The sequence below is a fragment of the Buteo buteo genome, chromosome 19, assembly GCF_964188355.1.
Source record: "Buteo buteo chromosome 19, bButBut1.hap1.1, whole genome shotgun sequence".
NCBI classification, from domain to species: domain Eukaryota; kingdom Metazoa; phylum Chordata; class Aves; order Accipitriformes; family Accipitridae; genus Buteo; species Buteo buteo.
The window spans coordinates 13,902,353-13,917,398 of NC_134189.1; the positions used below are offsets into that span (position 1 = coordinate 13,902,353).

A 15,046-nucleotide genomic window follows, 5' to 3' on the forward strand; every position below is an offset into this window, starting at 1 on the left:
AGGAAATTTTTTTCAGTTTTCTTCTGTTATCAAGGTAGCACACAGCATCTGAATGTTAGAGGAGTAGCAGTACATTAACCTCAGCCTTGCTTTTACTCAAAGATTGCAAGTGTTTTACAGGGTTGGCTAAAGATTATCTAACTTTTGGATGGGGGAGGAGAGAGAGACAGGCAGAGATTTAGCTCTCATCACTGAATGCATGAAGTGAGAATAAAAGCCAGGGCTTTCCTAATCCCATGCTCTACTAATAACACTTTTACAAGCTGGTTATATAATTATCTGTTACCGTATTTTTTTTCCCCCACTTCAGGCAGATCAGCTATTTCATCCAACCAAAGCGTTTTGTGCAGGTCTTTGGATAATCCAGTGTCATCACTTCTGCACCAAATTGCAGAAACAATGCTGCCTATTAAGTTTACAAGATGTAACAGACCTTTGTCTTGTTTTTTTGAAATGTAATGAAACAAGTCTGGGTTTTTTTCTTTTTTCTTATTCTGGATGACAGGAAAGAATTTAGGAGAAAAAGGTACTCCAACTAATGCCTGTAAAATAAGTGTTACAGCAGTAGACCTGATTTCCTATGTGTCTGGGCAATAGTTTACTGCCCTTCTCTCAAATTACAATGTTGTTTATAATGTGTGTTTTAAGAGTGTAGTTAGCATTAACATTTATGAACATAATAATAATAATTAACATTAATAATAATTTGGCATTTCTGGCAGATATACTATTATTGCTAAATAGCCAAGCGTTTGTAGCAATCTGGAATTTATTGGCTCTAAAGATGACATTACATTAAGCTAGAGAAGAATTCCTGTATGGCGTATGTGTTGAAGAAGATATTCATCCTGTGCTCTGGAAGGAGAGCTACAAGCACTCCATCACCTTTTTTATGGAGCAGCGTTGCCAAATGTGGAGTAAAACACGGAGCACCCGTCTCCCAGGCACATGAAGGGCTCTGTATTGTTTCCCTTGGCAAACACACATGAGCTGAGCTCCTTCCAGATGCAGGTGGAGGTGGTGGTTCATGGCCACCTCTGGCCGAGGGGCCTTAGCCAGGACAGTCACACCAGTGACACTTGTGCGAATGTCCAGTTACTCGCGGTATGTCACGAGAAGCAGCTCCTGAGAGTTTACGCTTTACTCAGCCTAAAAACCTGGGACAGCCAGCTTTTTGCTTTGTTTTTCTGAGCAGATCTTTCTCCCCTCTGCCTTTCCCCACCTGTGGGGAAGGGGACAGGAATTCCCGTGGGGCTCCCGGTTTGTCTCCCAGCTGCTCCCAGTCCCGAGAGCAGTCGCCTCGGTCACCAGGCAGCCCTACTGGGTCCTGTTTGGGTTTTTACTAGCATCCTGTGGAAGATGACGGCTCAGCAGGTCTGCGTGTTCAGCTGGACAGCCGAGGAAGAGTGGACCGGCCGGGGACGAGTGCTAGATAGCAGTCGCTGGGGGTGGATGCTCCGAGCTCTGACCAGGCTTTAAAAGCTCTGGGGGCCTTTTCCACGCATCTGATGAAATACATTTTTGGATAAGGCTGAAGGTAGAGTGCGAGTACTGGAAGAGGTAACTTCCTTTATTTATTTTGACATTGGATCCTGTGGTGACGTGCGTTATGAAGCCAGGGCTGTGTAAGGAACTGTGACTCGCCTTACAATATTCGACAGGCTTGAAACACCGTTTCCTGTGACAAGCCTATCCCTTAGTGCATATATCTCTCATTAGGGTGGTAGCATCTGTGTTTCTTATAATAGTAAAAAAAATTGTATAAAAGCCATTAATTTTTGTATTGAAGCATGTCTGGGCTGTATAAGCTTGGAATAAGCTCAGAGAGTTTGTCAGATAAGCAAGGTGATGAGTTTGGCTATCCAGAGGAGTGCAGACAGTTATCTAAGAGTACAGAAAGACCTATTAGTTATGGTTCCACAAACTGTTATGCCGTGGAATAGTTGTGTGTTTTTAAAACTTACTCTTAGGCTTGAGACTAAGCCTGTTGCAAACAGACAGTGCATACATCTGAGTAGCTGGCTGGCTGCACCATCAGCGTTGATATCGGTAGGCAGCTATTTCATACATCTGCAAATTCTTCTTTGCTAAATTAATAGAAAAAATGCTGGAACTTGGATTTCAGCACAGGACTGCACTGGAATTCACCCACCATTCATCTTGGCCACGCGTGGTGTTAGAAATCCATGGGGTACCTGTGTGTGGCTGCAGGCTCTCTCAGCAGCTTTTCTTTTGTCCAACCCAGAGCGAGGAGGAAGAGTTTTTAGTGCTGACAGCACTTTAAGGCCAATCTCCCCGCTGAGCTGCCAGCCAGGGTTTGTTTGTGGTGGGTACGCTGTGGGCTGCACTCCACACAGCATCCGAAGGGAAGGCGGAAGAATGGCTGGCTGTGGAGATCAGATTAAAGGAAAAAAGCAAGGCTTTACAGCCTTTTTTAATCTTAATGTGTTTTATCACTTCATCCTGCTTTTTCAGGCAAGGGTGAGCAGGGACCTTTTTTCCCCCACTCAAAAGCCAGGTCGTCGTTTTTGTTTGAGGGGCAGAAGGGATGTAAGGGAATCACCTGAATCCTTAAGGACTGATCTGGGCTTTCTGTTTATTTCGACACCCGTGAGGATAGTTTTTTCATGGCTTGCTTATCAACTGGCAGCTAATAACATCCTGGAGTGGGGAGCGATGTAAATGCCAGAGCACCACTTGTTGCTGTTACGGGAGAAGTTTCACGGCGGGAGTGCAAACCAGCTGCATAGCTTGAATGCCATGGTGCCTCAGCAGTGCATAATGGCAGGGAGTAAATTCCCCAGGAGTTTTGGCCAGTGTGTGAACTAGAAAAGTGGAGGTTGGCTTAGATGGGCCAGTCTGCCTCTATCGATAGCGGTGGAAATCCCCGTTAAAAAATTATTTTCCCATTAAGTCTTGAAATCTTTGCAGAAACTTTAACCAGGCAATCCATTCCAGATTTTGGCGGTTATCCTCTCCCTTCCCCGTGCTCATGCTGAGCAGATGAGCGCAATGGCCAGACCTAAAATGAAGAGCATCTACAGTCTGATCTCATCCTCCCTTGCTGCCTTTGGCTGGAGAGGAGGAGGAGCTTTGAAATCGGATTATTACTTCGAGCCTCTTGGCTTTGGAGCTACAGACTGTTCCCCATGTTGCCAATGGGCTTAAAAGCTTAGCAGAACTCCCACTAGGTACCCAGGAAGCCTCTTACCGCAGGAGATGGTGACACGGCAGGATCAGCTGTTCTTTATTTATCTTGCAGCAGAATCATCTGGGGAGGGACCATAGCTAACCCGGTGATGTTTTTCCCAGAAACAACATCTAGAACAGGTAGAGCCGTGCTGATGCTGTTCCCCACTGGTGTGATTGTGCTCACCCAAGGCGTGATGTAAAACAGTTCCTAAATTTTTAGTCTTTAGCTGCTGGTAGCGCTTAGCCCATAAATGGGAATGCTAAATCCAGCATTTGTGGAGAGAGGGAGTTGGGGGTTGGTTTGGTTTTACCAGCAAGGTACTACTGGCATGGGACTGTGTGAGCTTAACAATATATAATCTATATGGTATTATGGGTTAGCTTCAGAATGGTCCCAATGTCTAGCTGTCCGCTCACCAATTTCCTCAGCCTGTCTTCCCAGCAAAAAACATCTAAAGCCTAAACCAGCACAATCTACAAGTAGTTTAATGTTCTGAATACATTTGATACTCCGTGCGAGCGCAGCTACTGGGAGAGATCCTTTCTAGGTGATAATAAATGGTATCTTTCTGAGGGTAAGGCAAACAGGATGCAATTCAAGCAGACTGTGTTTCCTCTCATGCTGTTGTGCTTGGAGGTTATTTTCAGCTAGAGGAGTTGAACTTGTGGCTTGGGCAATAGTGGTCAGCCACTTTGTGGGGGTGTTTTGGTTTGGGATTTTTTAAGGGCGTGACCCCAGTACTTTTCCCGTAAAGGCACAGACCCCTGATTAGAAATTTAAGCAGACTGGTGTTAAGCTTGCTTTTCTTAATTGCCTTTCGCAGGCCTCTTGGAAGTCTTCCACGGGGTCTGCAAGAGGTCTGCAAACCACAGGCTGGAGACCATCAGTTCTGCTGAGCCTGAGATTTCTGTCTCTCTCCCATGTAAAGCCAGCTCAGTGCCCGGTGCGATGCTTGCCCCTCAGCCAGCATAACTGGCTTATGGCAAATGGTGTAGATTATCTGCTCCAAAGGAAGAGGGGATTATTTTGAAAGGAGAAATGATCCTTTGGAGGGAAATAGCACGATCTCCAAATGCTTTGGCTGCTAATAAAACTGCTGAAAAAGAAAGATGATTGCAGTGGCATCAAGTGTCAAGCCTTATGGCTTCTCTCTTAGCCTCACCACTGAGTGAAGCATGCCCCTGGTAAGGATGCTGGGGCTTCTGTTAGCTTCTCCATCTGTAAAATTGCTCTGCATGTGGGTGTGTGCCTCCCCTTCCTTCACAGATGCTGCAAGGCTTTACTGAATGTTCTTTAAATGCTTTGATGCTCCAGGATGAAAGCTGCTCTAGAGGCATAAAGTACTAATGTCTATTAAACAGAAACTAATAGCTTGTTACTTCAGAGCTTCAGATGTACCCTGTCCATCTGAAAAGGTACTTTGCAGAGGGAAGAAATGGAACGAGTAGCAATTTTACATCTTTTAAGTGCTGAAAATACATAAAATTCATAATGAATGTAGTTCTTGTCCCAAATCACTTGCACTGCAGGCAAGATGAGCTAGGAGGAGAGGAAAGCTTTATTAGCACCAGTGCACTGCTATGGGGCATGAGGGAGACTGGACTGATCAGTCTGAAATCTCTTTTCAGTACAGTTTAGCCACCCAGCGTGAGCTGTTCGTATTTGTTTGTATTACACAGAAGTGAAAAATTCCAGTTGGAGAGCGAGCAGCAGCATGCTGTGCAAACAGGGGAGGGTCCCTGTCTCAAAGGAGAGATCAGGCAGCAGGTTAACTTGGATGGAGAACAACTGTTCTGGTGAGTGGAATGGGTGGTAAGATAGATAGTACGGTGGTCTCAGATTTTTAAGCATCCTGATAGAGGCTACAGGAGGACAAAACCAGAGTATGCCTATAAACCAAGCCTAGAAAATTCTAGCCTGGCCAAAAATGTCCATCGGCATTGGAAAAAGTTTGCATTTTCAAACCTACTTGGGCTGAACTGAGCCGAATTCAATGTTTGTGCATCCCCTTTCATAGCTGAAGGGAGCTGCTGGAGGAGAGGATGGCTGACGTTACCCTTTGCGCTGCTGGCACCGGGGGGGAGTACGTGGGATTTGTTCTTTGCAAATAGCCGTAATGTGGAGGCAATACGACAAATTCTTCCTGGCTTTCTGTTTATAACCATCTCCCTCATACAAAGCTGTCATCTCACACCTCTGCTTAGCCCTGGAGTAACATTATGCCCCTATTTACAACGTGCTTGAAATAGCCTTCAAAGTCTGCTCACAGAAAGTCGAGGGAGGTAGAGATCTCAGAAGGCACTGGGAGACGTTAAGGGGGGACCTAAAGAAATGGGAAAAGGGAATACCTTTGCTGCCCTTGCTTTTTCCCCCTCCCCAAATGATAGTCCCCTTCTGACAGGGTAGCTTTTCTCCTCCCTCATGTGTTTGCTCTTCATCCCTTGCCCTCGCACACACCAGGCTGGTGGCTCAGAGAAGAGCCGGGCCCGCTGCGGTGCCGAGTGTCACTAAACTCTTCACCTCGCACCCCTGAAGCTACTGTAGGCCGCCAGCTTGGCTCCCCCCGAGCTCGTGGTCCCCAGGGGGTGAGGTGAAGATGATGATGTTTCCTTGAGGAGAGCTGCTGATTTGGTCCCCGCCGCCGGGAGGGCATTCAGTGCCCGCTCTCCCTGTGGTGGAAAGGCGGAGTGGAGAAGTTGGGGGCCCTTTTGGCTCAGGAAGCCGTAAAGCCCTGGAGCGTGATATAGAGAGAGGGCAGCGTGCAGGCTCCCGCCGGACCGTAGGGAAGCTGGGAGAGGCGCGTCCAGCTGCAGGCTTGGATAATGGGTGGTGTCTCCAACTAGCCGCTTAAAATTAAGATAACACGGCTAGGAGATTCCATCAGGATCAGGAGCCGCAACTTCTTTCTGACTTTATGGCAGCCATCTAAACCCACTGCTGTTTGCGCTTCTAGGGTATCATGACCCTAGAAATACCCCTAACTCCCCAGAATGCCCTGCTGCCTTGTCATGTAGCACAGGGCACTCTCAGTAGGTTTCATATTTTGAAAACTATTTCCCTATGATGGCAGCAATCACAAGCAGGGAGAGCGTGGCACTGGGCTGCAGAAAGCGCTCTGCCTGCTGGGTGAGGGCATGGTGTTTTCAGGTGTGCTGAGTACGTCCTGGGGGCTCAGCACCCAAGCAGACCAACAAGCTGAGTTGGGGGGGTTGGCAGAGCAACTGGGTCATGGTGTAGCTGGATTCTGTCACCTCAGCTCTGGGACCGTGTCCCACTATTCATGGCATCGGCCTTCTGCTGCTGCTTTGGGTGAATCGACTGGGTGTGCTCTGCAGCCGAAAGGAGGGTGCCGCACTTCCCTCTCTGGGATGTGTTGAGGGGAGCAGTGGTCCCTCCCCAAGTCCCTGCATCCTCCTGGGATGGCTGGCTCTTTGGTGGGGAGGACTGCAGGAGCTCCTAGCCAGAGATGTGAAGCACGCACACCGGCTTCACGCAACACAGGGAGAAATGGCGCTTGTTGGAAGCATTTCAGACCCGCAGTTGACTTCCCATCTTCCTGCCCAATCCCAGTAACTGTACTCGTTTGCATGAATTTGCCTGACTCTTGCCCAGGTACCTGTTGTCATTCGTTATCTGTGAGGGGAAAAGAACGTCCTGACTCGATTCAGTGACGGCGTTGAAGTTTCAGCGTATGGGTTGGGGCTGTCTCGGCATGGCCCACTGGTAGCTTTCGGTGATCTCCTAAAGCCTCTGCAAAAGCCTGTTGTGTCACTTGGGAGCATTGCAATGGAAAGCTGATAACGGCAGCGGTGTGGAAATAGAGCTGAAGGGATTGGGGTTTTTAAACTGATGGCTAACTTGGACAAGGCTTAGCTGTGCTTAAACTGGTTATGTCCATCAGATTCGGTTATGGGTGATTCAGCTCCAGCACAGAGGAAGCCTTTGAAGTGTAGTCCAGTACCTCAGCAGCCAGCCTGCTCATGCCGGGCTCTTGCATGTGCTGGGCTTCCCTGTGCGTTTGGAAAAGCCTGTTTTCTGAAATGAGGGTCCCAAACTTTGTGACACTGCCCTCCAAGCGAACAGCTTGCTAGGAGCTGGAGTCTTCCTGGCTGCTTTCCATAGTTCACAAAGCCAGTGCATGCAGCAGCCCCGCCGTCACCTCAGCGCTGGTGTTGGTGACAGTGGTGTCACTGCTGTCACGGCTGTGGACTCATTCGTTTACTTTTACCCGGGAAGTTGACTGTCTTTCCTCTCAAAAATCTGGGGAGATATCAAGAAGGAGTATAAGGCCGCAGCACTTGGGTGCTGTCAAGAGCAGACCGAAGTAGCAATTGCAACCAAATGCAGGTGATATCAGGGTTTAATACATGCTTACAGCAGCTCTGGGGGAGCAGTGTTTGGTTTAGACTCAACCCTTGGCCAGCAGCACACCGGTGGGGTTAACCATACCTGCCGGAGCGCCTGGCGTGGGGCAGCGGGGCCCTTCTCTGCCAGCCCACCCCTGCCAGCTCTTTTCCCAGGGAGCAGGGAGGGACGGGTTGATGCCCTCTTGCCCACCCCGGCTCGCCCTGCTTCGGGCCAGCGCTCCTCCGGGGAGAGGTGGTCACCCTTGTTCCGGCGGCCACCTCTTCCCGAAAGCCCTTGCCTGACTCAGGGAGGATTTAGTCCTGGGCTGGGGGGAGGGAAAGACGTTAAACAGGCTTTTCCCTAATGAGGTGTGACGCCAGCTGGAGAGGGGGAGAATCCTGCTTTTCTCCTGTCTGTTGCTCTCTCCAGCTAGAGGAGGAGGAGATGTGTCCCCCCCTTCCTCTGCTGATTTGCTGCCTCTTCTGTTTCCTTTCTGTGCCGTCCCCAAAGCGTTTTGGCAAGGTTCAGATTTCTGTGCTCACAGCTCAGTGCTCAAAGAGAAAAGGGGAAAAACAAAAGGGTTGGAGGCGTGGGGAGGATGGTGGCGGGGAGGAAACCCAGCCGCTTGCCCTGGCCAGGCTGGAGGAGCATGGGGACGGGCGCCCCGGGGCAGGGTTTGCCCTGAGGACCAAGGGGGGGTTTGGTGGCCTCTTTCTCCTGGGAGTCCTTGGCGTCACTTTGGCCACCTCTGCTCGGATGCACCACTCGAGCACCGTGCCGCTTTGCTGGCCATCCCTCGTTGGAGGGGAGGGCTGGAAAAACAAGGTTTATTCCTCCTCCTGCAAAATGTGGGCTGAAGCGTTAGGTGAAAAACCAAGGGGATCCTAACTCTTTGTTCGCGGTCCTGAGATGTTAAGATTTGCATCGCGTCCTCCTGGTCCCTGGCGTTCCCACAGCATCCTGGATATGTGGGAAAAGTCCAGGATTTAGGTGTTCTGGGGCAGAAAGCTGGAGAACCCAGCGGGATAAAAAATTGTGACATTCCGTTAAACAGGACCATTCCGTTAAACAGGACCAATAGACCCAGTCCTGGGAAATTAAAGCACCTCTCGCTGCTTTTGCGCTATTGCAAGCAGCAACAGAAAAAAAGTAGACAAAAACTTTACAGGACAATGTCAGTATCTTTTTTCCAAGACAAATAATCACGGTGATACTTGAACCGTGCCTTTACCATAACCGACTGGCACCGGGTGCGACTGTCGGTAGGACCAGAGGTCCAGAGTGGGCTACAGGCAGCACCCATGGCATTGGGGAGCGCAGTGCAAGCACCTTTTTACAGAGGCGCTGACAGCCTTACACCTGCTAATGATGGACCTTCATCAGCCTCGTACTAAATGTGTGCTGATTAATCCTGACTCGTGCCAGAGCCCCTCAACCCAGCATGGTGCCGGGACTCTGCACCCAGTCCCGCGTCAGTCTGCGTGCCCAGTGCCCCTTTTAGCCAGCGGCTGCAAGATCCATCTGCGGCCGGGTCGGGTCCCCAAATCGGTGCCGCAGCTGCCATGAAGGCAAGGACGAGGAGCACCCACCTGGGAGAGAGGAGGCAGCAAAGGAGGGGGGAAACTACCCAGCCAGGTGTTTTGGGGAAGACTGGTGAGTCCCTGCCCAGGAGACAGCACGTTGCCCAGTGCCCGAGGAATGTCCCCCAGCTCCCAGGGTGACCTGCCGGCTCCGAAAACGGAAAGGTCACTCCTGGGCCTGGAAAACAATGGCTGCAGATAGGGGCTATCTGAGCCGGTTGTGGCCACTGCTTAAGGAGTGTTAGTCAAACAGCAGGCTGAAAAGGCTCACGGGAAGCAATTTAAATATTCCTTCATACAAAAGGCTGTCGCATCCCAGCAGAGGCAGGCTGCTGACTGACAGCTTTAGTGCACAAGTGTGTGTGGATGAGGGAGAGGCTGAACGGGGCGGGGGGGAACATCCTGAAGACTTACTTTCCCCCCACCCTTTATTGTGGGTCTTAACATGTCATTTTTCACAAGCTGCAAGTTTACTGTGGTAACACATCTGGGATGTTTTAGCATATTGCATACTTTGGGGGGTTTTTCCCCCCTCTCAGGTATATTTTGTTAGAAGGCAGATGTCCACTAAAGTAATTTACAAACAAAATAAGTCAACACCTCCAAAATACTAACTGCTTACCAAGTGAATTTACCCAGTAATTGCTATTTCTATAGTGTGATTACTATTTATGCAACAATAATATCACTCTCTCCAAGGGGTGGCAAGCAGCAACTGCAGTTTTTGTATTAATTTGTCACTAAGCAGGGTAGTCGTCTAGAGGCCAGAACAGAGATTCTTGGGACTTTTTCCTAGCTCTGTGGCAGGGATGCCGTGTCAGGCTTTGGCTGCCCACTGCCCTTTCCTTACCTCAAGTTGTCACATATAATAGATGCGTTTAATACATTCTTCACAAGGCAGATGTCAGGCTTCTGCTTGAGAAGCACTTTGGATATTGCACAAGAGGTAAATAAGAGCAGTGTTGATAATGAAAATATGTCATTAATACATTTCCAATAAAAAACTACAAGCGGTGTTTAATCTGCAATCTGTTATCAATAATTTTATTACTGCAGTTACTGCGGTCTAATAAAAAAGCACTTTCTCTTCTTTATTGGGTAAGTGCCAAAACGTTTATCCTTTATTCTCTGGCCATTAACCTTTATTCTGTAGCCATTAGCTTAGCCATTTGTGTAACAGTCTGTTGAGTAACATTCAAGTAGGAATTTGTATTCAATCCATTATTTACTCTGAAACCCAAAAAGAATGGCTTCTTATGCCTATGTTGTTTATCCATATTAAATCTTGTTAAGTGCTATATACTACAGATTATAAGTCTTATAGGAAGTGGATTTTTCTTACTGTGAATGATTTTCTGGCATATAAATACAACTGTAGTTAACCTAGTAATATTTTGTAAACAAAGCTTGAAATTGCTCGCTGAAAAACCAGATATTTCTCACAACATGGGCAAAATTCATAATAACTACATTTCAGAAGTTTATCCTTTTTGTGGATCAGTTCCTGCGTCACACCTTTACGTGAAATAAGCCATGATACTCTCCACCCCTTCATCAAGGTTTGAGGTTTTGGGTCATGAGGTCTGATATCCCTCAATCGTTTCTTTCTCTCTTACTGGAGGGGAAAAAAAAAAACCCAACAATAAAAAACCAAACCCAAAGAGAAATAAGTTAAATAATCAAAATGGCCTGCTTTTCTTTGAGGCATTTGCTTGCTAGCTTTCAGCCATTTCTGGCTCTCCATCTGAAACTGCTACTTCTCTGTGTAAGTGGCTTTTAGGGCCACGCTTTCTGAGCACATCTTTTAAATGAACTCACCAGCCTTAGCAAGTGGAAAGCAAAGCAAGAGAATGAAACCGTTGATTCCTGCCCATCAGCTGAACATGGGAGAAATCATGGCTTTCTTATTAGGCTGTAGTATCTCAACCTCACTGAACCCTATTTTTCTGTTTCCAGACAAAAGCATTAGTCTTCTGGCTGGAGAGTGACATTCAGTAAAAGCCTTTCAAGGTCTTCCCATAAACTCTTGCAATGAAGAGGTAGTAGTAGCAGTATTTTTAATGATGGGGAAGGTCAGCTTACCCAGTGTATGCTCTGCTGTGGTACACGTACTTGAGGCTGCTTGGGTCTTTTTGGTCCTGATCGCTAGCAGTAAATTTTAAGGAATTAGTTTGATGGTTGGAAATTTTTTTCTCTCCTTTCTGCTCATTAGGAACTGGAAGCTGCTCTTCACAGGGATGATGTGGAGTTTATCAGCGACCTGATCGCCTGCCTACTTCAAGGTTGCTATCAGCGCAGAGACATCACGTGAGTAACCTCGCTCTATGGCTTACACGCTTTGCAAGGGGAGCTAATTAACACAGTCACGGGGATGTTTCACGGCTGTAGAGTGATGACATGGCAGTGATGAGCAGCCACCAGCAATGAGGCCAGATGCTTCACCAAGTGGAAGGGAATTCTGGCTCTTCTTGGGTTGAGTTGCAGGTTTTTAGTTTTACAGACCCATTGTTAAGCAAACTTCTTTGTTCAGATCCCATGCAAATGTTGATGCTCTGCTGTAGCACTAGCGCATACAGTGAACATTCACATCTGCTGTTACGCTCTGCACTCAATTTGGTCAAATTAGTGATATCACACTAAGTCTTTAAATCATCACATATGTTTTCGACATTTTATATGTATTGCATAGAATAAAAGTTGCTGCTCTGCAGCCACTTCACTTGCATGGAAGATCCCATTGCTTTACAGAGGGACAATTGTTAATTATTTTCTTAGAAATAAGAGGAGTATTGGAATCAGCTCAGTTGCAGGATGTTGGAAAGTGATTTGACACGTACTCTTGATGTTTCAACATCCAGAGACACTTTGTTAGTGTCCACCAAAGTAGTGTCCCAAACTGAGACATCTGTAGGACATCATTCTTTAGAGGATTGCCACTCATGCAGTGAAATATGCTCCCAGTGATAATGAAGGCTTGTTGCAGTGTGTTTTATTTGTTCTTCTGTGAATCATGTTAATAGCAAAGCATAATTGTGGAGACAAAGACAGCTCGGCAACACTTGCAGTTGCTTAGAAGAGGTGTTAAGCAATCCTGCTACCTAAGATTCCCCTGTTGTGCAGAGGCTGAGGCTGGTGTATAGGCATAACCATAAGTGCTTGCATCAAAAGCTCTATTTCTGATTGACTAAGTTCAACAAAATTTATATAGGTGGGGGGGGGGTTATATATATATCTGCCACTTAAGTAAGTTCTCTTGCATTGCTGCATTGACATTCAGCATAAGTGGGTATCAGGACCTGAACCAGGCAGCTGCACTGCATTTTCTGTCTCTGAATGAAACCGATGTGATGAGATGCTTGATTGTAAAGGGACTGCAATCATGTGTACCTCCTGCATCAAAATAGCCACAGAGCAATATAATCTTGCTTATAAACATGCAGCAAGTTTGTTTCTTCATACCAGAAAGTAGTGGTTTAAGTGTTTTGCCCACGTTAACCAGCTCACACTTGTAGAAGCAGTGGCAGATTTGTCTTTGATAAATCTCATAAATTCCACATTGTGACGTTCTCCTAAACTCTCCAGATCTACAAGTGTCCATTTAGCAGTTGCACTGTTTAATTGCCTCCCCTTTCTCAGCTGTTCTAACTAACAAAATTCAGGGATGAATCATGGGTGAGTCGTTGGGCAAGTGGTCTGTCTGTCTTTCTGGGAAAAGTTACACATGGACACGTGCATATACACTCACGCCCAGTTACGTGACTCACCTGGCAGCTCAACAATGTGTAGTTATTCAGTATTGCATGTAGGTCCCAGCTTGTGCCTGTGTAAATACAGCTTTGGTTAACTCTGAAATGCAAAAGCTGCAAGGAGGCAATGTCATCGCTGAAGGAAGGACTGGTAACCCAACTGTGGTTTTGTGCAGCCTAGTCAGGGTGCGTGTGCGGCATGGCTGGGTACCTATGTAGCTGTTGCTGTGTGTCCGTCCACGCACGAGAGGTGCCGTAGGAAGTGGAGGAGTGCAAAGTCACGTAGTGAAGTTGTGAGAACTTACACCTCATCTGAACGGTTGTGCTAGGGAAAGCATGAGGTGCCTGAAGGAAAAACCAGCTGCACCCTTTCTACAGCAGGTCCTGTAGAAGGCGACTACCTCGTGGGCAGGGCAGAAACGAAAAAAGTCGTTTCTGCAGAGGAGATGAGGAAAAGAACACAACAGGAGCAGCACGGTGGAAGTGGCTGAAGGAATATATCAGGAAAACTATCTGGAGCCACTGGGATGTCAGGGAGGTAGGCTCTGAAGTGCTGCAGAGGAAGCAATGGGGGAAGCTACCTGGAGACAGAGGGAAAGGAGCTGTATGCAGAGGCATGTCACGAAGGAAGAAGCATTAAGATGTAGTCTAAATATGGAAATCTGTAGGTAAACGAGAATAAAAAAGATGGCTTGGGTATACTTCTCAGAAACAAACTTAGCTCACTGTTTCATACTTACAAACCAGCTATGGAATATTTATCCAAATGAATGTGTGTTTTTAAAACCTAGAGTTCTCCTTGTTCCTTACACATTTATTTCCAAAACCTTTGCTCCCTGTAACCCGAGTTCAAGCAGCATAGGCCTTCACTGATGCACAGCTTCCCTACTGTACCTAGTTTGTCTCCAGTTAATGGTAAGGAGTCGAGCCTGTAATTGATTTTTTGAGCGCTCAGCAGACAAAGACATGCAAACGTAAGAGGCAGAACTTGTGTGGAGTTTAGATTTGGCTTTTCACAATGGGCCAGGACTCCATATTTTTCTGTTGCAGACAGATAGTAAGTATCTGTCTCGCATGGGAAAAATCAGCAGTTTCACAGATCATCACAGTGGCGGTACAGCAGCAATTTCTCCGGTCATTTGTGCTCTGCATCCTCGTGCCAAGGCTGTGAGCTGTTAATCTTTAGGCTGTAAACTTTGCTCCCTGTTGCACCTCAGAGGGGAAGGTAGGAGCTTGTTCTCATCCTTGTTCTTGGGCTGGAGCACTATGGCTCAAGCACAAGATGCTTCACATAACCTCATATAAAACATAGTTTACCTACTTCTCCAAGGAGTTTTGAGCTTTAATTAGTTTTGTATCGTGTCTTACCTCTTTGATGGCCAAAAAGTTATCTGCCTATGCTTTCTCACAGTCTGTCTGGGAGCAGCTTGTAGTTCTTGTCACATCTGTTTTGACGGCATGCAGAACTTGCAGTGGAGCTGGGCTGCCTGGCTTTAATCATGCATCATAGAGGGATATAAAACTGTCACATACCTTTGCTAATTATAATGTGCTCTCAAGTAATTTTGGAAGTGGAACCTAGCTGAGAGCCCTTCTAATGCACAATTTAACATACTCTAGTTTGATTTGTTTTTTATTCTTTAAAAAAAAGAGAGATTAATACTTTTGTAGGGTTCTGTGATTCTTGGTTTTGAAGTAGAGCAACTTTGCCTTGGTTTTGATATTCTTTTAAAAAAAAAGAAACACATACAAGAGAGAGACTGTTTTTTTACTCTGCTTGATGATTAAGGAGTGTTGAATGTCTGGTAACTTAAGACTTTCTTTGAGTTATGGGTATCTGTGTTTAACTACAGAGACTACTTAATGGGATGCCACATGATCTTCTCCAAACTCTTATTTATCATAACCTATCATAACTGTTAGGAACATTCTTCATTGACCTGGTTCTTGCCATGTTAAGCACTGTAGAAGTACAGAACAAAAAAGACGGTAGTCTGCATTTCTGGCTTCTGGCATCTTTAGCAATGACCCTGTAGCTGTCCTTGCCTGGCACCGGGTGATTTGAGCACTTGGCCAGGACAGTTTCCCTGTTGCTCTCCTCTTTTTGCTCTGACCCAAAATACTTTTGTGCCATCATCTGCAGCTTTTGTTGTTTTATAAATAACCTTCATAGTATTCAT

General features: G+C 46.7%; 1 protein-coding gene across 2 annotated transcripts in view; it reads left to right on the forward strand.

Annotated features, from left to right (window-relative positions):
- Positions 1-15,046, forward strand: part of CECR2 (CECR2 histone acetyl-lysine reader) — a 97,630-nt gene that overhangs the window by 40,670 nt on the left and 41,914 nt on the right. For both annotated transcript variants that reach the window (XM_075051222.1, XM_075051223.1), the window contains exon 2: positions 11,333-11,427. In XM_075051222.1, the coding sequence (XP_074907323.1) occupies positions 11,333-11,427 (95 nt within the window). The remainder of the gene's footprint in view (positions 1-11,332; positions 11,428-15,046) is intronic.